A 27,957-nucleotide genomic window follows, 5' to 3' on the forward strand; every position below is an offset into this window, starting at 1 on the left:
TTGCTGTTTTCCCTGTCATGTTTTCCTCTGGGTTATAGTCTGGTCCCTCTCCCTGTGTTTTTCCTCTTGTCATTAGTTTCCCTGGTGTGTCTAATTGTCTGATTGTGTTCACCTGGGCCCCTGTGTTTTCTCCTCCCTCCTCACCTGTGTCTTGTTGTGTGATTAGTCTTGTGTGTATTTAAGTTCTGGGTTTTCTGTCTGTCTTGGTCGGTTCGTCTTGTTCCATGACTAGTTCTGCGGTGAGTGTTCTGTTTTGTCATTGTATATATCATAGCCTTGAAATAAAGGGATTTTCAGTTTATATCTGCATTTGGGTCCTGCTTGTTTCACAAACCGTGACAGTACGAACCGACCAAAAATGGACCCAGCAGATGATCCGTTTGAGGTAGAATTGCAGCATTTTACTTTTTATCTGGCTTGCTGCGTTGATTGGTGGAAGGGAGCGTCCAGTGTTCGACAGAAGGAGGCCGCTCTGGTAGAATTTCACCGGTTGGCTATGGAGAAACCAGACTTGGTGAAATTCTTACCTGGCTGGATTTTGAACTTTCTCTCAGTGTGTGATTTCCAGCCTGCTGACTACAAACGTCTCGGTGTGTTCCGTCCGGCGTCAACCCCTGCTTCTTCCCCAGTTCCTGCTCCTTTTCAGGAGTCGTATGATGGAACTCGTCTGGCTTATGGAGGTCCACGGAGTATTCAGGCGGCTGCGAAGAGAAGGAGTCGCAAGGGCAGGCTAGCAGCCCGAGCCCCTACAACCATGTTTCCGGGTCCAGTGCCGGCCCACACAGCCAAGTTTCCGGCTCCAGAACCGGAACTTACAGCCATGTTTCCGGCTCCAGAACCGGACCTTACAGCCATGTTTCCGGCTCCAGAACCGGACCTTACAGCCATGTTACCGACTCCAGAGCCGGCCCACACAGCCATGTTTCCGGCTCCAGAACCGGACCTTACAGCCATGATCCCGGCTCCAGTTCCGGCCCCAGCAGCCATGGTTCGGGATCCAGAACAGGCCCCAGCAGCCATGGTTCCGGTTACTGAACCGGCCCCAGAAACCATGGTCCCGACTCCAGTTTCGGCTATAGGACTGGTTGTCCGTCCGACGCCAGCTCGGCGTACCGGCCGACTCCAGCACCTCGTCTCCGGTTGGCTGTCCGTCTGACGCCAGCTCCCCGTGTCCTGTTGGATGTCCGTCCGACGCCAGCTCCCCGTGTTCTGTTGGCTGTCCGTCCGACGCCAGCTCTCCGTGTCCTGATGGCTGTCCGTCCGACGCCAGCTCCCCGTGTCCTGTCGGCATACCGGCCAACTCCAGCACCTCGTCTCCTGTTGGCTGTCCGTCCGACGCCAGCTCCCCGTGTTCTGTTGGCGAACCAACCAACTCAAGTGTCGTTGGAGGTCCCGCAGACTGCCTTTCTGCCGGGGGTCCTGCCAACCTCATGTCCTGAGCCGTTGGAGGTCCTGCAGATTGCTCTTCTGCCGAGGGTCCTGCCAACCCCATGTCCTGTGCCATTGGAGGTCCCGCAGACTGCTCTCCTGCCGGGGGTCCTGCCGGCCCTGTGTCCTCTTCCGTGGGGGATCTTGCCGACACCGGCTCCTGCCCGGCCTCCAGAGCTGTCCGGTCTTTGCCCTCGGGCCCGGTCCCCTGAGTACGCCCGCTGTAGTCTTCACCCCTCCTCGAACTCTGCCTTGCCCCCGGGCCGTCCGCCCGAGACCCCCTCCTCGAACTCTGCCTTGCCCCCGGGCCGTCCGCCCGAGTTCCCCTTTTTGAACTCTGCCTTGCCCCCAGGCCGTCCGCCCGAGTTCCCCACCTTGGTCTCTAGCTTGCCCCCGGGTCGGCCGCCCGAGACCCGTCCTCCAGACCCCCTCCACCCACCCTGCTGGACTTTGTTTTTTTGGGACGTCTGGAATCCGTCCCTTGAGGGGGGGGTTATGTCACGATTCTCATGTTATGTCACGTTTATAGTTTTGTAGGTTTGAGTGTTTTTGCTGTTTTCCATGTCATGTTTTCCTTTGGGTTATTGTCTGGTCCTTTTCCCTGTGTTTTCCTCTTGTCATTAGTTTCCCTGGTGTGTCCAATTGTCTGATTGTGTTCACCTGGGCCCCTGTGTTTTCTCCTCCCTCCTCACCTGTGTCTTGTTATGTGATTAGTCTTGTGTGTATTTAATTTCTGGGTTTTCTGTCTGTCTTGGTCGGTTCGTCTTGTTCCATGACTAGTTCTGCGGTGAGTGTTCTGTTTTGTCATTGTATAGAGATATCATAGCCTTGAAATAAAGGAATTTTCAGTTTATATCTGCATTTGGGTCCTGCTTGTTTCACAAACCGTGACACTCACTGTGCTGTGTTAGTGATGAGTATGTGGTCCCTTGCCTTCTCTAACACGGCACAGCAAAAGGGGTAAATAGATGATCAAAATGACTTACTGTCATGTCTATTTATGTCTATTTCAAAAAATATTCAAGGATTTCAAGGATAATGTAATGAAATAACATGTTGCAGTATAGACACCATTTTGCTTGTTAATATACACCAACTTTGCACTTTTCAATCCTCCCCACTGCATCTTGGAGGTATGCATGCATAGAGGCTTGCATATTGTGGTAGATCAATGAGCATACATTTTCCTTTGAACATTGTCACATCAAAGATCTGTTTCCTGCCCCGCAATAGTCTTTTCAGACCAACTACATTTTCTACATTAATCAATGTACTGTGTGATCCATCATACTCTCTACCAAGAGCAATGCATTTTCTGGTACCTTGTTGCTCTATGATAATGTAATAGTAAACCGTGATTATGTGTCCATTCTGTAACATAACAGTGAAGCTGTTCCTTTTCACTACTCTAGTGAACTCTTGTGAGTAATACAGTTGTCCATTGACTAGAAGTCTACTGAATACTTTCACAATTGTATCTGCAGTGACTGAAAGTTTCTCTCTCATGGCTAGTATCTCTTCACTAGTAAGTTTTCGTGAATAATGCAAACCAAGGGTAACAATCTGATATGCTACTCTATCAAATTGCTTCAGTCTTTTTTGACCAGTTAAGTGGTTATACAGCTGAATGCATTCAGGCACAGCATTTCTCAGTGCATCATTTCTCAAAAGAGGCACTACTTGTCTATGTGAATTTTTTCATTATTTGTAAAGGAACACACTGAGTGCCATGAAACATTTTAAGTATTTCCCCATTAAATGAATCAAAAATATATCCTGAATGTGCCCACAAAGGTCCCCAATTATTTACAGATTCAGGCAAATGAAGACATAAATGTACGTTAAATGACACATTTTGCTTTCCATAGAGTGTTTCAAATTGTTTGACAAAATCTACAACCAGTTTTTCAAATCTTTTTAACTCCTCTGTTGTAATAATGTCCTTGCATAGTAAGAACATGAATGTGACAAGGATTAACCAGTGCTGGTAAAATACCTGGCGCAGAATGCCTTTTAGCACAAAGATACTGTAAAACAGTAACCAGTTCTGCCATTCACTAGCCTTCCAAAACCTTCTTTGCTGAAGAGATCGGGGAACTCTTGTCACATTGCAAGGAGGCCTAATAAGTAAGAGTCGTTGGTCAAGTTCGGTCACTCTAGTCCCAAGATAATATGGTTTCTCGTGGTTTTCACTGTCCAGCCACATACTTGCCATTTGCCGAACCACACCAAGATGTACATTATGCATATGGTCAGGCGGCATGCCAGATATGATGTCAAAGTGTGGAATGTTTATAAGACATGTGGGCCCTTTAACCCCCCTCACAGATTTGTTGGTACGCAGAGCCTCCCTTGCATCACTTACGCATGATCCCTTTTCGGAACATCTTTGAATGGGTAGGCCTTAACAGTACCTTTTCCCTTTTGAACTTGTTCACCAGGATGCAGACAGAGGCTGCACCCGTATTGACCATTAAACTGTGTCATGTTTTGTAGAATGGGCCTGGCAACTGAATCACACATCATAAGAGCTGCCACAAGTCTACATTGTTCCAAAACGCCGTTTCTTTTTAACTTGAAGCCCACAGTTGACAACTTCTGACACTCTAGAGTGAACGGCTTTAAAAATGTATTAACATTTGTTTGCTGCCGAACCACCAGCCAAAAAGTAGAACATTTTCTTTGCGTAAAGGGTAAGGAAGCTCGTTTACAATCCCTTGTAACGGCCAAATACTATATAATGATGACTTAAAAACAGGCACACCATCGCAGTTGAGTGTTAAGGAGTATCCATGAGGACAATCAAGTGGGCCTCCTTTTTCGTTCAGATTATGGTACATTTTACCACTACATATATCTTCATAATTTTCTGAATTACATGTGTTTTTTCCTGAATTGAGACAATTTTCAATATCACCTCTTTGAAGAAGATGTTCCAACTGTGTTTGGATTGGTAAGTATATGAAGAAATTTCCATTCTTCAGTGAGCTGTTTTTATCCCACGTTGTGTTGCACACAGTACACTGCCCTTCACTAACTTGGTCCCCAATGTAATACTCACAGTTTGGACAGCATATGTGACATTGTAGGTGACCTTCTATTGGCTTAAGCTCTTTTAAGAACAGATGCTTTGAGGCTGACACTGTGTTTTCAGGACAGTGAATATTAATCAAATCTAGAAGATCAGAGAGGGCCACACCAATGAGTGAGTGTCTCAAAACAAATGAGAATATAAGTAAAAAACTCTGAGCTTTGGTGAGTCGTGAACCAGTGTAAAGTGGCTCTTCATTTACCTGAGGAAACTTAACATTACCGGCTTCTCCCAAATGGGATTCCTCATTTACTGATTCATCAATACTGTCTTCATATTCAGGGGAAATGTGTTCTCCACTGCCAGGATTTGATTCAGAGTCAGAGTCTGTAAAAGACTGCCTCGGTTCAAACACACCAATACCGTCACTGTCATCAAAGTTATCAGGAATTAAGTTATTTGATGACTGACGCTGGGCTCAAAATTTGTAGATCACTGAAGGGAAAATCACACTCTGTGGAACATTCATCCTCAAACAAGAGTGGCGATGTAGGATAGCTGGGTGTAAATTCATCACAGTCTGCCTGCAGGCTCTGTAATAGGGAGAAAAAAGTGAATCAGATTTTTGGGGGGAAATTACATAAGAGACAAAAACAATAAATACTAAAATAGAGATGCATTAAACACAAACATTGTGATCCATATACCTCCACAGATATTTTACAAATGAATTCTTTTTTTTTAGGACTAATTACATTTTAGAGGAACTGCCTAGACTTTAGGACAAACTATAACCGATACCAATTTAGAGGAAGCAGCTTGTGAATTTGAACCTTCGACCAGCTAAATATGACCATGACAATAATTCTAAATCTCTTATTCTGACAAATGTGGATTATGACATTTGAGCATTGTGCCTTTTTAATAATACAAGTTAAGTCACAGCCTGCCAAACAGAACAATTCAGAAGAACCTGTTCCTGCAAAATACAAGCAAATTTTTTTTTGCCACTTAGCCCTAATGCAATCTATCCAGATAGCTTCTGTGTGATTTCAACAGGTTCTGCCACAATTTCCTTGGCTATACCTCTGGTGTACTAAAAAGCAAATGATTTCAGCTGCCACCCCAACAGTGTAAAACAGATTTGGGAGCAAATACAAAATTATATAAAAACAAATGTCAAAGCGGTAAATAGGCTTACTTTCATTTGTTATAATCACCTACAGTGTACAATACAGTCTATGTGACTGTAAGCGCACGTGGAACTGCAACATATGGCTCAAGAAGCTGACACAGATAAGTGTGTATGATATGGCATGATAAGTGTGAAACACACCACAAAGCTGAAACTTACAGAGACTTCTGCTCCTGACAGACTTTGTTGCCCACTGAGAGAAGGCCAGGCTTCAGAATCTTCATCAGTTATCTAAAAAACAGATACAAAATTATCCATTACATAATCTACAAAACAACCTGCATGTGCACTCCGCTCTGCATCAGCCAAACAGCTCGCTGCACCCGCACTGCGAGGGGGACCCAAGTTCCCGTCAGCAAAAACACGTGGGTTTGCTATCCTGGCTCCAAAATGGTGGAATGAGCTCTCCATTGTAATCAGGACAGCAGATAGCTTACACATCTTCCGACGCAAACTGAAAACTCATCTCTTTAGACTCCACTTCGAGCGATAGAATTACTAACAAAGCACTTATATACTAATAAAGGGCTGGCTTTCTAAATGCCAGTTGAGTAGCACTAGAAATGTTTGGCTCTATGAAACCTGATGTACTTATATGATTCTGTTTTCTTAAAGGTTGTATCTTCCTGGTCGAATGCACTTATTGTAAGTCGCTTTGGATAAAAGCGTCAGTTAAATGCAATGTAATGTAATGTAATGTAATGTGACCAATGTTACCAAGATGTAGTTTGGTTAGTTCTTAAAATAATCTTAAAACCTCACACATAAAATGTGAAATTTAAAAAAAAAACATTACGCTAAACTTACGGCTGTGTGGCTGACATCATGCCCATCTTCAGAGCCACTGTCCGAGGAATAGCGATTCAGGTTCTGTTGTGTAAGAATATAAAGTATTAATTAACTTACAGTTTTTAAGTAGCTTCAGTGAAATAGTCAAGCACAGAAACAAGTAGGGCTTGAGACAATGACCTGAATCCTACAGCAAAATATTTCCTCTTATGCCTTGCCCTGTACAACCATCCACTTGCAATATTTCATTTTTTTATTATGCTGGCTGGGGTGGGTACCAGCAGAAATTGAGTATTTTCTTACTCTCTAAGTGCAAAATCAGGCCAGGTTCTTGCTATAATTTATAGCGTTGCTAAAGAATACATGGTTCAGCAACACACCACAAAGCTGAAACTTACAGAGACTTCTGCTCCTGACAGACTTTGTTGCCCACTGAGAGAAGGCCAGGCTTCAGAATATTCATCAGTTATCTAAAAAACAGATACAAAATCATCCATTACATAATCTACAAAACAACCTGCATGTGACCAATGTTACCAAGATCAGTGATGCAAACACAGGTATGGTGAAAAAAGAGAGAACTATTCGAAGCAGAGAAAAAAACAGTGTAATATACCGTCTGACAAAGGCCTGTGCTATAATGCTTCAATTAACTGGCTATTCTTTATAATATACTCAGATCAATAGGAGACAGAGATGTTAAGTTATAAATCAAGGGTTTTTATTATTATTTACAGCAGGGGTGGGGAACCTTTTTCCTTTCAATTTTTACAACATCCTCAGAGGGCCGTACAAATTATTGAACTCAACCTCTGCTTAAAAAACTAAAATCACAGCCCATTCATTTCACCTTTCTTTCATGCTGTGCAAAGAAAAAGCAACCTCTTAATCCAGATATCTCACCATGACTCACGCATACATGCATGTGCACGATGTGGCATGACCACCAAAACAGAAAGATATGTACACAAGATGTGTGCAAATGTATTTAGTATCCTATCCATGTGAACATGATTTAAGTGGGGGGGGAGGCCTAACCTCCTCTAGGGGGGGTCCGGGGGGCATGCTCCCCCGGGAAGATTTTTTTTAAATATTGAAGTTAAAAGCATCAATCTGGTGCACTTTGAGAGCAACATTAGGAGATCTATGGATACATCTCAACACCCATTTGAAACATAACTGTAAGCAGATTTTTCTTTTTGGATACTTTACAAATCACTCCCCTTTTAAACTGTATTTTTGTTTATTAATAACAACTTTGTTTTACTGTCATATAGTATTTTATATCTGTTTTTCATTTAGTCTCTAATGTCTCAATAATAACTATGATCATATCAAGGTGTGCCTTAACCTCACTGAGCTGAGGTTATTTGAGCCTCTCAGGAGAGAGCTCTCTTCCGACTGGTTGTAGAAAAGCTCTTTAAATTCGTTAGCATAGCTAGCTAACCAGATACTAATAACAACGGATCGCCACTGTGCTTACAACTAAAGACCCAGCCACGCAAACACTGTGGCATGTGTAAGGCTCCTTATGGGTAATACTTTAAGAGCTGGAGCGGCGTTCCGGTGCTCTCCGCTCGTGTTGTGTTCAAGGAACCTGTCCTCGGCCAGGAAAAATAGTCACTCGCTTGTTTAATTATTTTGCGATCTAGATTTCTTCTTATTTTTTGAAGTGAGAAGTTGTCACCCCCCCCCCAAAAAAAAAAGAAAACTCTTCGGTTCTCAACGAATTACACAAGTCACCCAAATCAGCGTTAAAAAAGCGGGAGGCGCCGAAAAGCGACTAATTTGCATCACTGCAAGATGCAGTTTGGTTAGTTCTTAAAATAATCTTAAAACCTTACACATAAAATTTGCAATTTAAAAAAAAAAGGACACTATACTTACGGCTGTGTGGCTGACATCATGTGCATCTTCAGAGCCATTATCCAAGTCGTGGTCAGAGGAATTATGATTCAGGTTCTATGAAAACAATATCAACATCCTGAATAACTTATGACATATTTACGTGCAGTCAAAATATGTATAAAACACAGAAACATATAGGCTGACACTTACATCTACTTCTTCTGTAGTTCCTGATAGACTTTGTGATGATAGTCCACTTATGGGGCTCCAGACCTTAAAAGGAAGCTTCCACATATTAGGTCCAAAACACTTTATATGTAATGTGCACACATTTTGCAAAAAAACCAGTATCTCCAATACTGTCTCCAGACTAAAAGGAATATTACAAAGTGAGTATGCAAGATCACACCCAATCCAATAGCTTGGCATTGTCAACGTTTAAGTATCATAAATATTTCAAGATATTGATAATGACCTCTGCTGCAGGAGAGGGGTCTGAGAATACAAGACTGAGTATCGGATGTTTTTTTCCACTCCATTTTAAGCATAATATAGTGTACTGCCTGCCTGTCGACAGAATAGATACACTGAACAAGAAACTTCCAAAAAAGTCTAAAAAAAACATGTAGATATTATACAAGTTCATGACTCACCAGATCCTGGATTGATTTACGAATCTCAATGTTGCTGGCCTCTGTTAGTGTTTTCCTGTGATAAAGGATTAAAATGACAAGAATGCTTGATTTTAATTAATATGTATCTTTCAAACACCAAAATATTGTAATATTTCCCTCTAAAAGCTTGTCTATTCATAATGACATTTACTATGTGTTGACTCCTCTGAGGAAATTAGCAGTTATGTCTGGAAATTATTTCATGAAAGTACCAAGTTTAAAAAATCACAGTCATAATCCAGCTAACTGAGAATTTGAAAGATGAGTTTAGGGGGCTTTTCAGCTTTCAAGATATTTGAGCATTATTCATTTGTAAAACACGTTTTAAAATTATTCCGAAATAACTACAGATGTAGCACTCCAGATAGGACTCACATGGGTGTGTCCCAGTCAAAAGCCCAGCGGATCCTAGTGGCTGGGGGTGTTGCCAAATTGCTAGAGGGCGTTGCCAAATTTCCCCATTTGTTCAATTACAGGATTTAACCATGAGATGGCGCTTCATTCACAAATACACAAAGACAACTGGGTATTGTAGAACTTAGTCTGTTTGCAATGTTTGCAGCTCTGCAGTTGTGTTTGCTGAATACTGTAGCATTTAATCACTTATTTGTTATGGTTTTCACAGGCTACTATAATGAAAAAACATCAATATTTTAGATCAAATAAAGTATATAGTTTGCTTTATGCAGTATATTTTTTGTAATATTGTTGGGCTGTTTTTACAAAAATCAATTTATACATTAAGATAAGATAAGATGGACCTTTATTAATCCCCGTGGGGAAATTCAGTAGTTGAAACAGTAACAGGGTAAGAGTGAAAAACAGGATAGCACAGATTCAAACAGATTAATAAAATCAAAAATAAGATTAGCGATAAAAATTATAATAATGAGAAACTATGAAATAAGAAATGAATAAAACTAAAATATAATTATCATATCATATATTATAATGTATTGTATTATTAAGTAATATCATACATTAACCCCATTATAGCAGATGCCACATTGAATGGATGAACACATTTATGCATCAATAATTACAACAGAGTATTTCTAAATACAAGTTGTAAAAATACAATATATATTTAATATGAATAACATAATGATTAATTTCAAATGATAATACTTTTCAGGGTTAGGTCCGGTCTGACAGCGCTTAGCTCTCTGCTGAAGATCACTGCTCTAAACAAAGTCAAAAATCCTACATCCAAACAGAATAAATATAATTAATTATTATTAATACGTTAAGTTTTGTTCATTGTTTTTCACTTTTATTAAATGTTTGATATTTCCGGCACAGAACCTTTCATACCAGCAATGCGCGATAGAAACAACAGAAAGTGCGACAGTTTAAAGAGCCTGTGACAGCATCCCAACAACTGTTGTGCAATGAAATATTGGGCCACTAGTCATCTCGAACCGTCAGTTTAAAAAAGAAGGTGCGATACCGTTCCGATAAATATCAATAATGTCGAACATCGCGGGGAAATTCCTTCGACTCATTTTGAAGTTTTGGGGGAAGCCGGAAGTGACATCAATGCGGGAACGCTTCACTGTGCGGCGAGAGAACCAAACACAGACAAAGTGTGTTGTCATGCGTAGAAATGGTGAATTACTGAGTTTAGGCACGTTAATAACGTTTTAATGAAGTTGACTACAGTATATTCATATTTGTCAGTGCTTTCATATGAAGGTAGATATGGTGCAAAATGCGAGAGCGTGTAAAACCTGATGTGAGCACTTGCAGAAAAAAAATCTGAGCTTGTGTGCATAAATTTACACTTGTATAAAATATCCACGTAACTGTGAAACAAATGTCCACTTGTATAAAATATCCACGTAACTGTGAAACAAATTTGAAGTCACAGAAGAAAAAAAAAGGTTTTGTAGCTTGTAGAAAAAAAATGAACTTAGTGATGAAATGTTCACTTGCAGAAAAGTACATATTTTTTAAATATATTTTCCATTACAACTGCAACTTGGTTATTACAACCTCTCAAATCAGTCATTACAACTTGACGAATCTGCTCTGTGGCAGTATAAATCGACGAATCTGCGGTCTTGACTTTTGCTACACTTTTTGCGATAAATGTGTCGCAAAAGTAATTTTCACCTTTAGATCAGCTGTAGATGTGGGGGGAGGGAGGGGGGTTGGAGCGAAGGGGCGGAGCTATCAGAACGACGAGGCTTGACTGCGGGGCTAACGGTTCGTGTCGCTACCAGCGCCGTATAGATAGAAGAGTTACGACAGCGGAAGTCCAAAAACGGTTATCGTCACGTGGTTCATGTAGACGAGGATCGTTCCTCGGAAGTTCATGGCGGGCAATGTGAATGCATTGATAACAGGAGATAGAACTTCGACTTTTGGTAATTATTAGTGAATAAAGGTTTTGATTTGCAATATTTATACAACAAATCGATATGTGTATGTATTTACATCAATATGTTTTAAAAAATGAAATAGAATTTGCTAATATTAAGTGATAATATTAGGATTAGTGTGAACAACTAGTTTACATGTTATGCTAACAGTGCCTTGGTTAAAGAGCCTGTTGCCGTTTATAGCTTTGAATTCTTTAAAACCAATATTATCTTCTTAAACTTGTATGGTAGTCAGGAGCATCACTTTCTAATGTTTATTGATATATTTAGAGGGAGGGGATCTAAAGGAATGCTTCAAAATTCAGACTAGATTAATTTCTACCATTTTCTTAAATTCATGGTAGTTTCAGTAATCCCATGGTAATTTAGGACACAAGTTATCTAAATGACTAATGTCATCTTTATGGCTTTCAGAAAGGACAAGAGACCGACAGGTGACTATCAAAGGACTAGCAGCAGCAGCAGCAGCAGCAGCAGCAGCAGCAGCAGCAGCAGCAGCATGATGATGATGTTAAATGTGTTGTTTTAGGAACATCCATTGCAAATACATGGAATTCAATAAACATTGAATAGCATATCATGCAGTTTGTCTGTGCCTTTTCCTCCGTGTTGTCCTGGTTTGCTGTGCTGCCTCCTAGTCGCCACCATGGTTTGCTGTGCTGCCTGGGGATGCTCAAATCGCTCCGAGAAAGGAGTACGAATGTACGGCTTCCCCACTGACACAAAGCGCAGGAAAAAATGGCTGGCTCAAGTCAGCAGGAGCAATTTCACGACCAACAGCAAAAAAATATGTGAGGTAATTATATACAAACACTGCATTTGCACTTTTTCACAAAACGAAAACCACACCATTGGGAAAGCTTAATGTTTTGTTTAATACAAAAAAACAGGGAAAGGCTTGAAAAACACAGAGTTGAGACTCAGGGTGCAGGGTGAGGGTCTCAGTACAGGTATTCAGGCTCCATTGATTCCCCTGGTTCTTGTGCTGAAGAGGGAGTAACAGACAGGAGAAAGGGTTATACACACCTATATAGCACACCTATTGGATGGGAAATTGCCTTGGGGAGATAAGGTGTGGTCTTTGTTCCCAACTGAAGTTATGGAACTTTATTATTTGTGAGTTTAACAAAGTATGACAAATGGCATCAGTAACAGATGTGATATGAATTTCTATAAAGTTGTCTCACATTCTTGGTCATATTTTATATACAGTATGTAATGAGTATAACATGTCCAGTAAGTATAAAGTGTTTCCTAATACTGTGTATTCAACCACTATGGAATATGTATGTGGGCAGACAAAACTGAGTTGTTCTGTGTGTGAAGTAACCTCAAGTCACTCCGCAGGCACATTTTGATGCAGACCAGTTTGTCAAGACAACAAAGGGCAAGACTAGGCTGAGAGCAGAGGCTATACCCACCATCTTCGTGCATCGCCCTGTGGTCAAAAAGAGAAGGGCCCCTGCACCACGATTCACCCTGGGACCTGTATCTACAAAGCCCATAGCTCATGATCACAGCTATAGTGTGAAAGGTGACACAGGTATAATAAGTATGAACTCTTAGTAACAAAAGTCATATTTCTTATTTTTAAGTGGTATAATATTTTAAATGTTCGAAAATCTACAGTGCCATCTCTTCTACTTACATTGGTCTCAAAGATTGAGGGAAGAAGGGATGAGGAGACTGAGAGAAATGAAAGTGAGGGTGAAGAAAGACAGGACATGGCTAGTGAGGAGAGACGGGGAGGGTGGACACCACCCACTCAGCCAGCAGCCAGTCAGCATACGAGGGAACCAGCAGCCAGTCAGCATACGAGGGAACCAGCAGCCAGTCAGCATACGAGGGAACCAGCAGCCAGTCAGCATACGAGGGAACCAGCAGCCAGTCAAACAGATCTATTAAAAAAATTAAAGAGAAAATTAAAGAGCCAAGAAGGAATCACCAAAAAAGCAAAGTCTGCACAAAGAAAAATCAGGAAGGAAAATGCAGCTCTCAAGAAAACAATGAAAATGAGGGACAACAAATATAAGAAAACGTTTTAAAAAGACCAACTTAAGGCATTAGGCAGACTCACCACAAGGGGGATGAAATGGAGCAATGAGACAATTAAGAAGGCTTTAAAAATTTTCTTTAGGTGCAGACCAACGGGTTACAAAACTCTGCAGGAATTGCAGATTCCCCTTCCAGGAATAAGGACACTGCAAAGAAAGATGCAATGTGTTAAGTTTGAGCCTGGTGTGTAACAGCTAACATCACTGCCCCTCCACCCGTAACATCACTGCCCCTCCACCTGCCAACATCACTGCCCCTCCACCTGCCAACATCACTGCCCTCCACCTGCCAGCACCCAGCCAGAGGAGCGCAAACAACAAAAACAAGCAAGGTGTCCCGTCATGTACCTGGAAGTTTGGGTTGGCAAAATGGAGTAAGAGAGGGACTTGAAAAACCTTGGTGGCTCTCTACTCATGTTGTTACAGTTGTCTTGGTTACAGCTCTCAAGTTTTTTTTTTTGCCATTTCCACATCTTTAGAAAAGATGAAATAAATGAAGTGAAATCCACCTCTTCTCTGGAGAACAAACTTTGATTTCTTGCAGTTTTGCTCCTCCACCTGTAACATCACTGCCCCTCCACCTACCATACAGTAGGTTACTAAAAAGATTACTTATATAATACAGTGATAGAATACATGTTTAGTATGCTTACTTATATAAAACAGTAGTATTAAACTTACCTTGTGTTTTCACTCTCACTTAAAGAGCCTGTGACACGAACCCAACAACTGTTGTGCAATGAAAGAGTGGGCTACCAGTAATCTCGAACCGTCAGTTTAAAAAAGAAAAAGCGATACCGTTCCGATAAATATCAATAATTTCGAACATCGCGGGAAAATTCCTTCGACTCATTTTGAGGTTTTGGGGGAAGCCGGAAGTGACGTCAATGCGGGAACGCTTCACTGTGCGGCGAGAGAGCCAAACACGGACAAAGTGTGTTGTCATGCGTAGAAATGGTGAATTACTGAGTTTAGGCACGTTAATAACGTTTTAACGAAGTTGACTACAGTATATTCATATTTGTCAATGCTTTCATGTCAATTCGGCGAACATAAACATAAATGATCGTGGTGAAGATGATGATTAAATTAGGATTAAAAATCGGGAGTGAGAGCTGCTGAATTTCCTCCTGCCGGATGTGATAAAACAAATCGATTATTTTTGTAGTTGTAAACTCAAGTGGATTACACTAGATTTATTAGTGCTTTCATGTCAATTCGGCGAACATATGATACATTAAATGATCGTGAGGATGATGATTTAAAAATCTTTTGTTTCAGCCGGTCGGCATTTCATGATGAGAAAACAAACCTTAGCTTTTTGTAGTTGCAGTCAGTGGTGTAGTGGGCGTTGGACGCGGGGGTACGCCGTACCTCCACTTATTTGAAGCATGATTTCTTTTTTTAATAGTCTAATACATCTAAAATCATTGCCAGTGTTATCAGTTGCAAGTGTGTGTTTGTTGTCATAATGACGAAAACATAATAGGCAGATTTCACAGTAATTATAATAAAAACGTAGCTCAAGCATTTATGCAACTTGATTTGAAGTGTGTGTGTGTGAGGGGCAGAACTGTGTGTGTAGGGTGACCAGGTGTCCCGCACTGTGCGGGAATGCACACACAGCATTTTTATTATTTGTCCCGCGTCCCACACATTGAGACTATGTCCCGCATTTGAGTGATAGTCGCGCAGAAAGGCCGGATCGGTTCGCTGACAGCCGGCACCGCCCTTTATTATTATATTGTCTAAACGGCATCATGTAAGCTGCGCTGACAGGCGACACAGAGGTCCCCAAGCCCCCCCCGTTGACAGTTCACGACCGCGTCCATAGTGTCTCCCGTCCACCCACCAACCCGTCCACCCAGTAAAAACATCCCCACTACACCACTGGTTGTAGTAGTACACCAACATGGATTAAACGTGTGTTTTCTTTTACCACAATGTTGGGGAAATTAATGGGTAAAATGCGCGGATTATTATTATTATTATTATTCCCACTCCGATCGGGACACTAGGTCCCCTGCGTTTCCCCGCAGTGAGGCTCCCCCCGTTGACAGTTTACGTGGGCTGGGCTGGGTGCAGTGGCGGACTGGCCATCGGGATGAATCCCGATGGGCCGGTACCGAAGTGGGCCGGTCGGATAAGTCACTAGCACATCCCCCACTCCCCCCGTTGACAATTTACTAGTGGTACCGAAGTGGGCCGGTTGAGAGTCCCGGGCTGATTTTTAGTCCCAGTCCACCACTGGCTACATGACCGTATGATCGCCCATATTGACGCACCTAATTCCTAAACTTCTAACAGATACAAAATAAACCGATCCTTCAGCCTCATATGAGCTCTCAGACACGTTCAAAATTAAACTGTCATCGCTGTCTGAGCTTGCTGCTGTGTGCCCCATCGTGCGTTTACATGCAGATGCTGGGATCCTGAACGGTGCAGCTGGAGCGCTGTGCCCGCAATGACATCACACATAATTTGGCGGGACTTGAAGAATCCCCGAGAAGATCTAGAAAATTGTCAACATTGAAGGGCAGATTAATGGTCATCAAAGTACAAATATCCAAAATCAGTTCAGTAACGGTTTTCAAGGGGACAATATTTACTCAAATTGATGGGTTTGGATGATGGGGGAAACTCGTGTCACAGGCTCTTTAAGTCCCTCTTCCTTTGCCATCAATCCAAAATCAGCTGAGCTGCAACATTATACAGACAGGTAATAATCAACATAATCACAAGGACACAATATGGCTCTGCTAAAAACACTCACTCTTACACGCACCAAAGTTATATTTATCTAATATTTAACTCCCTCCACCCCACATACAATCCCGTTTATAAGCCCCTCTTCTCTAATTCAACAACGTTGGAAGAAATAACATTAAGAGAACGGAATTTACAATTAAAAGGCTGTTCAACGTGTGTTGCTAACTTGATCCGGTATCCTAGCTTTATCCGTTATCTGTAAACTAAATCTACTAATTTAGGGATAATCCACTGACATCCTTTAATAAACATGTTAATTTGAATCAGATGTATTGATAATATCCGCAATATAAATCTTTAAACTTCTTCTTACCTTTAAAAGTCCGTCACAAACGGTCTATTATGCTGCATCTCTACAGCTCTGCTAGCCTTGGCGCTAACTTCCGGGGAACGATTGAGAGGCTCCACGATCCGCCATTGCTGTAAAAAAGTGGTCCATTGGAGTGAACGGAGATGACGTAACTCTCAGTCTATACGGCGCTGCCCCAACCCATAGATCCGTGGGTGTATAATGTCAATCACCACAGTGTACACATTAACAACAACTACACTCTTTTGGCAGTGTAACAATTAAACAAGAACTACACTCTTTTGGCAGTAACAATTAGATAATAATAAACGGTCAGACTGACACTGAAGACAAACAAACTATTTTCAGCAATCAATCTGTTTAGTTGAGTCTGGGTGACATGTGGCGATTTAAAAAAATCGTTTTTGGGCTGTTTAGATGGTGTTGCTCCATCTGGGTCACTGCCGGTGGTTGAGACGGTGGGGTCTTTGGCGACTTCAGGAGATCGGCATTGCTGTTATTCGATGTGGACAATGCTTTCTGTCCTGCACACAGTTTACATTTGACCGTAATATTTTGTGCGTCCTTTATCCCCACAAATTGAAAATAGTGGTTATATCTCCAAGTTGTAAATGCGCTGCTGCTCTCGCTGATACTTGCATCTGCCATAGTGTGTGTGCTGGGGGTGGACGTTGCCGTGTATGTGTGTGTGTTAGCCTTAGCAAGTGGTTTTGTGTCTGTGTATTTTCCCCATAAGGCAAGACCCGCCCAACTCTGTCTCTGATTGGCTTACCCTGAAATGTTACCCCGCGTTAACCAATCATCACTCCTCTCTGGTCACTTTCACTTTTCCATGGTACTGTGAGAGGACATCGCTGTATTCGCCTGTAAATTACATCCGCAGGGATATTCGGTTCAGTTGGATCACATAATGTAACGCAGTAACGCACCCATTTAAATCACAGTAACTATAACTGCGTTACTGAATGGGAATATTTAACTAGTAACGTTATTAGTTACAGCAAAAGGTAGTTGTGTGCGTTAGTTTGTAACACGTTAGTCCCAACACTGGTAAACACACACCTGATCACCTGAGAGCTGCCGTTTCATTCAGACTGTTTACAAAAAAACAACGGTCTGATTTTAACAACTCAATGTGCGATTGTTATAGCAGTAATATTAGACACTAATAATACAGTAAACTATTAACACTGTACATATTATTGTTTGCCCGTGGGATTAGGATTATCGGTAGTGAGAGCCGTGCTGCATTTTCCTCCGGTCGGATGTGATATAAAAACAAGGCGATTATTTTTGTTGTTGTAAACTCACGTGGATTAAACTGCATGTATTAGTGCATTCATTTCAATTCGCAAACATATGATACATTAAATGATCGTGAGGATGATGATTGAAAATCGTTTGTTTGAGCCGGGCTGCATTTCCTGATGAAAAAACATAGCGATGGTTTTGTACTTACACCTACGTGAATTAAACAACATTATTTTGTCAAATAAAAACATGGTGATGTTTTGTAAATGATTACATGTCTCTTATTTATCACAGAATATGATCCTATCCGTGACATATGGATCTTAACAAATATCCGCTATATCAGATACCTGTAGATCTATCAGCTGTTTATTTCACATGAGTTCCAGTGTGGCAGCTTTTCACGGCTCCCCCTGGTGGATCCATAATCCATTCCAGCTGGTTTCATTAAAATTACATTTATTTATCAAGGGGGCGAATCAAGTCCTGCGGGGGGTTTTTCCTTTTCAGCAGAGGCCCACCCCGTGCAGATCACGGACCCGCACGGGTAGGCGTCTGAAATGAAACGCTACATCTGTACATGCTGATAACGGTTAGTAAAAACCATGAATTAATGCTTCGACAAGTGTGCTTACAAGAGTCTTTCCCAGACAATGTTAATACTTGGGCGGGCCGCCCAGGTATATTAAGGCCCGCCCAAGTATATTTCGGACCTTTTTTTATTTTTTGTATCCGTCCGCGAGCGACGCCATCTGCGAGTGATTAACTAATGGACAATGAACCCTCGCTCTACGTCTCCTGTGCCTCTTCGCTCTGCGGTTGATTAACTAGGGGACAATAATCCCCCCCTGTTCGCTCTGCGATCGATTAACTAGTGTATGATCCCTCGCTCGACACCTCCTGTTCGTGCTGCCATCACGTGGAGGGAAACGAGAAACGGAGAAGACAACGTTAATTTAGAAGACGCGGACACTAAGGTAAAGTAACTATTTTCTCCTTATTGTGTTGTTGTTTTCTGACTTTGGTAGGAGATTCGAATTATTTTAAGTTAGTGGCAACTAAGAGTGTATTTAACGTAACCAGGCCAACTTTGCTGCGTTCAAGTTACGTGTGCTAAATTAAATATAAAAAAGATTATAATGTGTTTTCTCTTCGGGCTATGCCAGTTAGAAGGACACAGATTAACATTAGCTAAGGTTAGACTGTTAATTTCCCCTGCATTACTCCTCAGATATGAGTATTCAAAAATATTTTAAGAGAATACGGCGTGACGATGAGGAAGAGGGACCACAGATAACTTAGCCAATGTTAGCATTTTGCTTGCAATGGCAATAATAAATGCATAAGTCTCAATAATGATATATGTCGGTTAATTTGACCTGAAATTATACAATTGCAGTCAACAGTGAGTTGCAATGCAGAGACCAAACTAGATTCAAGCTTGTTTTCAATTCTAGCCGGTGGTCAGTGAAGATGCTGGCACAACTAGTCAGAGTACTGAGGGAGAGGCAGCAGGTCCCAGTGTGGTAGAAGCAGCAGCAGGTCTCAGTGTAGAAGCAGGTGCAGGTCCCAGTGTGATACAAGCAGCAGCAGGTCCCAGTGTGGTACAAGCAGGTGCAGGTGAACAAGCAGCACAGTTCCAAGCATCACAGACACATACACAGACATAGTATAATAGCAAGGAGAACTCTACCATTTAAATGCAGTAATACCAATGCATTATTTTCAGATTCCAAGCATCGCCACTCAGGATGAAACCCTGATTGGCTCAAAATGCCACAGTTCAAGAATTGGCTCTACCTCACCCAGCATGGTATGAATGGCATTTGCAAGTTCATATTTGTAATAAAACTTATTTTTTGTAAGAATTAACACGTTTTTCTTTTTAAAAAGAAATGTTTTGCCGAATCTGCAGTCAACACAAGCCTCTAATAAAGAAAGGCCCCTTAAAACGGGCTTTCATAGAAGTTGGGATTCTTGTTTTCCGCAAGGATTATATTGAGCGCCACATCTCCTCAGAGCCTCATCAATATAGTGTAAAGCATCAGGTCTCACTTGCATCAGGTATATCATTTTTTTATGTAAAGCTAATTTCTGCAACCTATCAACCATGTTTGGCTCATATAATGAATGATGTATTTGCCCTTGGTCTAGGCTACTCAGTGATGCAGGCTTTTGAGCCCACAGTTATTATGGAGCATGAGGCCGTCATAGGTGGATTCAAATGTCTTTACTGGCTAGTAAAGAATGAGATGGCTCACCACACCAACTACCCTAAGCTCTTAAGTTTAGCTCAGCTTTTGGGTTGTGATTACTTTGAAAAGCTGAAGGTAAACCTAGTACAAAATGATGCTTGTGAAACTAAGAACTTTAACCAGCTAAATGTTAAATGATCTCTTTTTCTCAGGTGGATCAAAGAGACAATTATCAATCACACAGAATAGTGGATGAAATGCTGGAGATCCTTGCAGAGATAGTAGAGTCGCCTATTTTGGAAGAGATAAGGTCATCTCAAGCAAACAGCCTAGAGGTTGATGAAATCACAGATGTATCTGTAAACCCGCCAGCTGGATTTACATGTTAGGTGGGGTATTTTTTAAAGGAATGATGTGCATTTAAATAAAGATGTAGGCCTAGTTAAACTTAATATTTATTAATATGTGTGAAAACCTATACATTTTTATTTTAGACACCTGGATAAAGAGGGTTATGTTTTCAACCACTTCCTTGACCTGGTGACTCTGGAAGATGGGAAAGCTGACAGCGTTGTTGCTGCCATCAAGAGTGTATTACAGAAGAAGGATCTCCCGGTAGACAGGCTCTACGGACTCGGGACAGACGGTGCAGCAGTGATGACGGGTATGGAGTTTATTGTTAAATCTAATGGATTGTGTGAAATGTGTATTGTCAGCTGTTATTAAAGGAAACAAAATGACGCCCTCAACACTTCATTTAATTCTTAAACTTAGGCCGTCTGAATGGAGTGGCAAAGCAGCTCACAGACAGTTTTCCAAAGCTGGTTTCTGTAGCGTGTGCTGCTCACAGACTAGCACTGGCATGCAAAGATGCCTCAAATGCTGTCAGGTATATGGCAAACTTCAGGAACCACCTGCAGGAACTGCACCTATTCTTCCGAAATAGTGCAAATAGGTCAGCCACACTGAGTGCTGCCGCTACCACTCTTGGTCTGAACGACTTGAAAGTCAAGGTGTGTTTTCACCTATTTTCATAATACTATTGTGGTGTCATATTATTTACATATATTTTACTTACCAGTGTTTCTACTTGTTGTTAGGAGGTGAAAGATACAAGGTGGCTATCGCAGCACCTAGCCGTTCAAAACCTCCAGAGGAACCTTACAGCTGTGCTGGCTGCTCTGGCAGAAGAAGCGAGCACAAGGAAGTGCCCAGTGGCCAAAGGTCTATACACCTTCTGTGCCACATACCGCTTTGTGGCTGCCCTCTACCTTCAGGCAGATGTGCTGCCCCACATTGCAATGCTGTCCAAGGTGTTTCAGAGAGCTGATGTGAACTTTCTCCACATAAAGGAGCAGGTAGATTACAAAGAAATGCATTTGATGCTCCCAGTTATTTGCATTATCCATCCTATTATATTGTTGTCTTTTTCCACATTTAGGTGCCAGTCACACTTGTTACTCTGAGGAGAATTCTGGAGGCAGGCGAGACCCCACTCCCCGGAACGTTACTTGCTCGCCTACACCAAGACTTGGACAACCCAGGTGGACTTGGGCGTTTAGAATTGCCGGAGAGGAGGAGAGGATCAGGAGGGCACACGGAATTCTGGAGCGCCCCCGGGAAGATATGTGGGCCAGATTTGTCAGAGATGTAAATACATCCCTTCTTACTTTTACATTCCAATATTTATTTTCCTTGAACTGAAAAATGTATAATATAATTCCCGGTCCTCAAACCTTACATCTGCAGCCTGGAGAGCAACATTGAGAGCAGGTTCCAGCATATTGAAGTGCTGGGGGCCTTCAGTGTCCTGGGTCCAAAGGCAGTTACCTCCAATGATGTAACCAACATTTCAATGTTGCAGACCCTTGCCAACAAATTCATCCCAGGGCAGGATGCCACAGTTATCCAAGAGTGGACCTCCTACAAGCAGCATGTTCTTGAAGGAACATTTAAGGTTGGTAAATACCTAAATTAATATGAACTTGACGGTTAGAATGGCTTGTTTTGACATCTGTAAATGTTTCAATTATACTGTATACTCATTTGCCCTGCCTTGGCTAATCTCTGAAGGACAAGACACAAGCTGAGATCATGCAGCTCCTGGCCAGTGAGAAGGACGAATGGGCAGAAATATACCCAAACCTCAGCCTTCTCTCTTCAGCGGGGTTGGTCATCTCTGTCTCCAGTGTAAACTGCGAGAGGGATTTTTCTACGATGAGAAGGGTAAGTGTCATTCTGTATAGTTCATTAAAAACAAACTGTCTGTTTTACAGGTGAAAACTGACATGAGAAACCGACTGAAAGGGGAGCACCTGGCTGCATGAAAGGGGAGCACCTGGCTGCATGTATGCGGATAGCAGTCAGTGGACCAGCACCAGAGGCGTTCCCATACACACAGGCGTTGGAGCTGTTCTTCAACAAACCCAGACGGATGAAGTGCTCTGAAAAACAGTGCCATCTTTGTACAAAATGAATATTGCCATACAGTAATGTAAAGTTAATGAATAAACATGTTGTTAAAACTTGTTGTTTGTCACATTTGTTGCACGTCACAAAGCCCGCCCCGCGGTCCGCTCGCACCGCGCTCCGCTCGCAGCCCCCTCCCCTGGCACCTTCCCTCCAAGTATATTTCAGATCTGTGGGAAACACTGAAGACAACAGGCGAAAACCTTTTAAAATGCGTGTTTTTTGAATGGAGGTCTAACCTGTATCTGCTCTGTCCAAACTCACAACAACGTCCAAAGACATAAATAAACCAGCGACTGTATTCGCCATGACACAGACAGTAGGCCTATGTGGTTTGTACATGTATAACTTTTCTCCAGTTTCTGAACAGTCATAATGATATGTGAGCTCTGTGTGCTAACAGCTAACGGCTGATTGGTTTCTGATTCAACGTCAGTGACGACATGCTGATTCTCACCGTAGTTGGCGAGGATGAAGCAAAACATTAACCTCTTTTTCCACCGTTTTGTTCTTGGCGGAATCTCCGTTTTATCGGAGCCAGGGAGAATATATTTCCTTTTTAGTCGGTCCATTTCCCCCCTGGGACATAGTAGTTTGCGCACGGTTGTGGGGGAGGTGCGCCACTGCGCGCGACTGACGGACAAGTTGAATGTGATTGGTAGGTCTTCTCCAATGTGGGAGGGACTTATCTTGCGTGCACACAACCGGAAGTTGAGCTGAAAAGATCGCCAAATTCATAGCTAATTTTCACAGCATAGAAGAAGAAGAAGAAGAAGCTAACTTTCACCTTGTCATTCACTGGATCGAATGTCAAACTATCGATATTCCCTTGTGTCCTGGACTCAGGGACCAGACAGAGATGCGGTTAGCATTGTACCACTAACCTGGATTATTGACTTTGACCAGACAGATACTTCCAGCAGGTCATATCTTGTAGAATATCGTATGGCTAACACAAAGAAGCCTGTCAATGGATGGCAAGTTGAGCATGCAGTGGTGCTGCAGTTAGCAAGAAAGTTCAGCTATTCATTTTTATTTAAACAATGAGCATAGCTTACATTAGAAAACTCCTCTGACAGCATGCTATGAAGGTACAATTAATATTGTTAGCATTTAGCAATGTATAGCCAGCTGTAACGTTAGCATGTTTTTGTGCACATACCTAACCAGACCTTAACCATAGCATTGTCCCACCATAAATCGTAATTCGTTTTTTTAAGAAGAATGTCTAAATACATTAAGATATTGAGGGGAAAAGAAGACAGAGGTAGCCAGAACGCCTCGTTAACTTAACCATACATACTGGCAGTGCACTGATATTGTTAGCTGACTAAATTCGCCGTCATGTTTCAATAATCAATAATGGAACACATTATTAATACAATATGTGAAGTATTCAGTGTTTTATAGCTTGTAATGGCGTTGATGTTTGGCTATTTTTGTTTTCTATTATTAATGTAGAAAAAGAGTCTACACTGAAAACTGCAGAGCGGGAACTTTTTAAAGCGGACACGCCAAAAGACCACAAGAAATCCAGGAAACCCAAACGCCTGTTCGGTGATGATGATGAAGAGCAGGATATAATTCCCAGTGGAGACGGAGACTGTGAAATTCCGAAAAAGGTTGTGTGTGTGTGTGTACAGTGGGGTGTGTGTGTCAGGGTTCTTACGAGTAATTTTTTTGGTCATGGAAATTAGATGAAGTCATGGAAAAGTCATTGAAAATCATTGGTGAAAAAGTGTATGAACCCTGGTGTGTGTGTAGACCAGGGGTGGGCAAACGTTTTGCTCGGGGGCCGCTATGAGTTTCACATTTGACAGCCGGGCCAGCAGATCGGTGAAAAAAGATTTAGCTATCCACTCCTCATTAAACACACTCGGCACTCAGTTGACTTTTCATTTATTTGGTCCACTCATTGTTACAGATGCAGATTCAAAGGTGAATTATTGCGTCATCGTTTGCGTTATGACGTAACCGTTTACGTGCCTTCTTATGAAAACACAGCGTTTTACGTCTCTGATTTTGTCAGAAAAACCACTCACAACAATATCAATAGAGGACTGCGTCGGTTAGTTTTTAATCATACGAAGCCAGATTAAATTAAATAACTACTTCTCCAACCTTATACTTTTCTCCAGAGTGCCGTGGTGCATGGTTTGTTAACCTGTTAAGCCTGAGAGGACCCTAATCCGGCTCTGGCGGGTAGTTTTTTCACCAAACTGTGTCTCAGGGCTTCTTAATATTTAAAAACCTATTAATGTGTCATACTCACTTAACGGTTAGAAACTCAGCTAACTGAAGAGATGAACCACACAATCAAAGCACAAGTCTCACAAGAAGCATCTAAATGAGCCCTGAGCAAAAAAATGCTAACGCACAGAACTCAAGGGAAAAATACCCTTATTACTTATCGTAACTGCACATTCAAGATATCCGATTAAAGCTGAGATTCCTCCGATTCTATGGGCATTGGTATCATCACTGAGCGATCAGAATTTGCGACAAGGGAAGCAAACAGACATCACAACTAAAAATAGCTAAAATATACTGTATGTTAATTGTTTATAATAATAGGACATTATTTAAAATGATAATAATAGTGTAATACCCTGAAAATCTACTTTTTTCCCTTTTAGAAAAAGCCCACACTTGCAGCTCAGAGACGGACTGAGGAAGAAATCATTACGGAAGAAAAACAACTTGCCCAAGGAACCCGGAGTCCAGGAGAATCTTCAAGTAATGAAAAAACCAAAATCCGAGAACTCCAGAGCCAGGTCAAGACTTTGCAGAAGGAAAATAGCAGACTGCGCAACATGCTGGTTAAAGGCAAGTACCTCTTTTAGATGAAAGAGTAATGAGCGACTCCTCATTTTAGACTAAAGACATTTATGTTGTAGGAGGAAATAGCTTTGTTGCCAGATGAATCTTGAATTTCACAGTGCAAGATTCAGTCTAGTGATGATTCCCATTCAGCTGCTAGAAAATAAGTGGGCTTGCATATGTCTTGTTTTAATTTATACATTTTTTAGACATTTTCCACACAGGTTGCAGACGCAAAAGGGGGACTCAAACTGCAGGAGGCCGACACAGCAGAGTTCGTCTGGCTGAAGGTCATCAGGCCTAGGTGGCTCAACCCCAGGTTCTCCGGCCCCCACTGAGTGACCCAGAGGACATCTCATGCCGTCCGCCGAGGAGAAAAGGGGGACAGCGGGTACTACTTGAGCCAGTGTGCGGCGGGCAAATCACCTGGAAGGACCCTAGACACATCAGGACGGACCTGGCTATCGTCAACGAGGACATCCCTACAGCAGACGACTCGGAAGCTGTCATCAGCGGACTGGAGGAGAAGGACCTCGCGGACATCCCTAAAGCAGACGACTCGGAAGCGGCCGTCAGCGGGCTGGGGGAAATCACGAGGAATCAGAGGAGTCTACTTCTCTCTGATCAGATTAATCAGTTACCCCATTGAAGGAAAAGCTGCTCCTCCCCCTCCGTACCAAATCCCCTTGTTGGCTTGGGCAGAAGGAGAGGATGAGTATGATGACGCGGCAGACAAGGACGCAGTTTTTTAACATATTTTGGTCTCCCTCCACTGTCACGAGAAACTGTTATGAGGGGCTGTTCCCAAATGTTTAAAGTGCTCTAAATCCCAGCTTCTGATGGATTTATATACTGTTGGGGAACAGAAACAATGGCAAAGAAGGACAGTAGTTATGTTTCCAATGTCTTATGTAAATTGATCTTTTGTTATAAGATCAAAAGGGGGAATTGTGATATATTCATTTTAATGTCACCTTATATATTCATGTTGTGGGTACTGAATTGCTACAACATTGTGGAGAAATGTGCTTAAACATGTTGTATTACTCTGTATGAAAAAGGAGCAGTTGTGGAGGAGGAGACATTCTCCATTAAATACCGCATGTCAAATATCAGGGAAATCTACAGATCTTAAAAATATATGTGTGTGTTTAATTACTTTGTATCAATAATAAGCAGTCTGTGTAAAAATAAGCTGGAAATATGCAAAGGAATACTCTTTGGAGACAGTCTAAATCTCTGGAATGCGGCAGGACGAAATGAGTGTGTTTTCTCTATAATGGGCCTGTGTAAAGTTTGACTATTTGAGAAGCACTAGTAGGACTGCTTGAGAGCAAAGGTAATGTTTTCCTCATTATTATTTGATATTGAGGTAACTCACATGTGATATTTGTATAATCCAACTATAACAACAATATCTTAAAACATATTGTTAACTTGTGTGTTGTAAACTGAAGGGTGGAAGGGGGCCACAGACAGGGAATGTGTGTGTGCTGGCTGCAAGATGTAAGATAAGATAAACATACTTGTTATTTGGAGTCGGGTCGTGCCGGACACCGAAGGTGTCTGTTTTTCATCAAACTGAAGAGACTTTTTGTTTCCCGGGTCTCCTGGCTGGCTCGCGCTGATTGGCTACACACGCCCTCATGTTTGCCTCTACCAATGGATGAACCCTCAGGGGAGCATCCACACTATGCCTTTTGTGGCTTTTTGTATGAAAGGCTGTGTTTTCCTTTGGTTCGGTCTCTTTTCTTCATGCGGCCAAGATGGTAAGTCTTTCCAGCTGGAGGAACCAGAGCCGGAGTACTCTGCATTTTGAAGCTGCTGTTGCGGAGTGCTTCGTGATTGATGTTGATATTGTTGTATTGTATATTTTACCATTAAAACAGCATATTTGTTATAACCTTACCCTGGTTGCTTTGAATTCTTCCTCTGTTAATTTGACCCACTCACAAAAGGACGCGCTGGAGCAGAAGGGGGGCCTTCAGAGCCCCCACCAGAGTGTGACTTCTGTTCCAACATGACCCATGCTCAGAAACTAATAATGCGAGATATGGAGAAAGCTTGGGAAGTTCATCTAGCCACGAATGATTTAGGAGGAGGTGTGGAGATAAGCAACCAGGGTTATAGAAAATCTGTGTTATTCATGTCCATAACTTGATCAGGAACAGAGGAAACATTCTCTCCTGAAGAGAAGCATCTTGCACTTGCATTCAGATTTTATCCAGCCCTGAGGGAAATGTCTCAAGGTACCAAAATGTGCATATACACTCCTTATTCTTCAATATCTGAAGCTACTAAACAAACTGTTCAGGGAGCAAAAGCAATGATGTATAACGATATTCATGTTATGTCACGTTTTTATGTCTAGGTTTGGGTGTTTTGCTGTTCTCCCTGTCATGTTTTCCTACTGGTTTATTGTCTGGTCCTTTTCCCTGTGTTTTTACTCCTGTCGTTAGTTTCCCTGTTGTGTCTAGTTGTCTCATTTGTGTTCACCTGTGGCCCTTGTGTTTCTCCTCCCCTGCCCGGCTGTTTCTCGTCTTGTGATTACCCCTCCCTGTATTTAGTCTTGTCTCTTCCTGTGTTCAGTGTTGGTTCATTTTTTGTCGTTCATGTCTCCCTTCATGTTGGTCACAGTCCCTTATTTTTTTGGATGCTACCTCGTGCCTTGTACCTTTTCTTGGATTCTTGTTTTTCCAGCTTTTTGTGATTAAAGCTCGCCTTTTGTTCCATTTTGAAA

The 27,957-nt window shown here is 41.9% G+C and overlaps 2 protein-coding genes across 28 annotated transcripts; one reads left to right on the forward strand and one right to left on the reverse strand.

The window, feature by feature from the left end:
• LOC307031641 (uncharacterized protein) lies at window positions 1–23,230 on the reverse strand. 13 transcript variants are annotated; one of them, XM_079668917.1, is made up of 9 exons: window positions 22,855–23,230; window positions 16,486–16,592; window positions 8,945–8,999; window positions 8,502–8,564; window positions 8,331–8,405; window positions 6,842–6,913; window positions 6,462–6,524; window positions 5,814–5,885; window positions 1–5,052 (listed from the first exon to the last, which is right to left on the reverse strand). In XM_079668917.1, the coding sequence occupies exon 9, from the start codon at window positions 1,502–1,504 to the stop codon at window positions 890–892; it is 615 nt and encodes a 204-aa protein (XP_079525043.1). In that variant the 5' UTR covers window positions 1,505–5,052; window positions 5,814–5,885; window positions 6,462–6,524; window positions 6,842–6,913; window positions 8,331–8,405; window positions 8,502–8,564; window positions 8,945–8,999; window positions 16,486–16,592; window positions 22,855–23,230; the 3' UTR covers window positions 1–889. The 13 variants fall into 13 exon arrangements, 2 of the variants coding, with proteins under 2 accessions (XP_079525043.1, XP_079525042.1); XM_079668916.1 differs by lacking the exon at window positions 22,855–23,230 and having other exon boundaries at window positions 16,486–17,346; XR_013806029.1 differs by lacking the exons at window positions 1–5,052; window positions 5,814–5,885; window positions 6,462–6,524; ... (3 more) ...; window positions 8,945–8,999; window positions 22,855–23,230 and adding exons at window positions 12,206–12,334; window positions 12,771–12,841; window positions 12,998–13,247; window positions 13,427–16,102 and having other exon boundaries at window positions 16,486–17,346.
• Window positions 18,536–27,957, forward strand: LOC307031638 (E3 SUMO-protein ligase KIAA1586-like). 15 transcript variants are annotated; one of them, XR_013806021.1, is made up of 13 exons: window positions 18,787–19,353; window positions 19,463–19,546; window positions 19,627–19,797; window positions 19,888–20,317; window positions 20,423–20,592; window positions 20,703–20,941; window positions 21,029–21,286; window positions 21,370–21,578; window positions 21,793–21,885; window positions 22,002–22,154; window positions 23,859–24,019; window positions 25,034–25,223; window positions 25,427–27,957. XR_013806021.1 is itself a non-coding variant. In XM_079668906.1 (11 exons), exons 6-11 carry the CDS (start codon window positions 20,586–20,588, stop codon window positions 22,206–22,208), a joined length of 1,128 nt encoding a protein of 375 aa, XP_079525032.1. In that variant the 5' UTR covers window positions 18,536–18,710; window positions 19,191–19,353; window positions 19,463–19,546; window positions 19,627–19,797; window positions 19,888–20,317; window positions 20,423–20,585; the 3' UTR covers window positions 22,209–22,802. The 15 variants fall into 15 exon arrangements, 13 of the variants coding, with proteins under 13 accessions (XP_079525032.1, XP_079525034.1, XP_079525037.1 ...); XR_013806022.1 differs by having other exon boundaries at window positions 18,788–19,353; window positions 21,678–21,885; XM_079668906.1 differs by lacking the exons at window positions 23,859–24,019; window positions 25,034–25,223; window positions 25,427–27,957 and adding an exon at window positions 18,536–18,710 and having other exon boundaries at window positions 19,191–19,353; window positions 21,678–21,885; window positions 22,002–22,802.

This window comes from Notothenia rossii, assembly GCF_949606895.1.
Source record: "Notothenia rossii genome assembly, chromosome: 3".
Lineage (NCBI taxonomy): Eukaryota > Metazoa > Chordata > Actinopteri > Perciformes > Nototheniidae > Notothenia > Notothenia rossii.

Excerpts from the sequence above, each read along its gene's own strand:
- LOC307031641 (XM_079668917.1), bottom strand. The coding sequence starts at position 1,504 with ATGGCACAGGACATGGGGTTGGCAGGACCCTCGGCAGAAGAGCAATCT.
- LOC307031638 (XM_079668901.1), top strand. Across the intron at positions 21,579-21,677 it reads GGGCCAGATTTGTCAGAGAT|CCTGGAGAGCAACATTGAGA; the intron begins GTAAATACATCC and ends TTACATCTGCAG. Across the intron at positions 21,886-22,001 it reads TTCTTGAAGGAACATTTAAG|GACAAGACACAAGCTGAGAT; the intron begins GTTGGTAAATAC and ends TAATCTCTGAAG.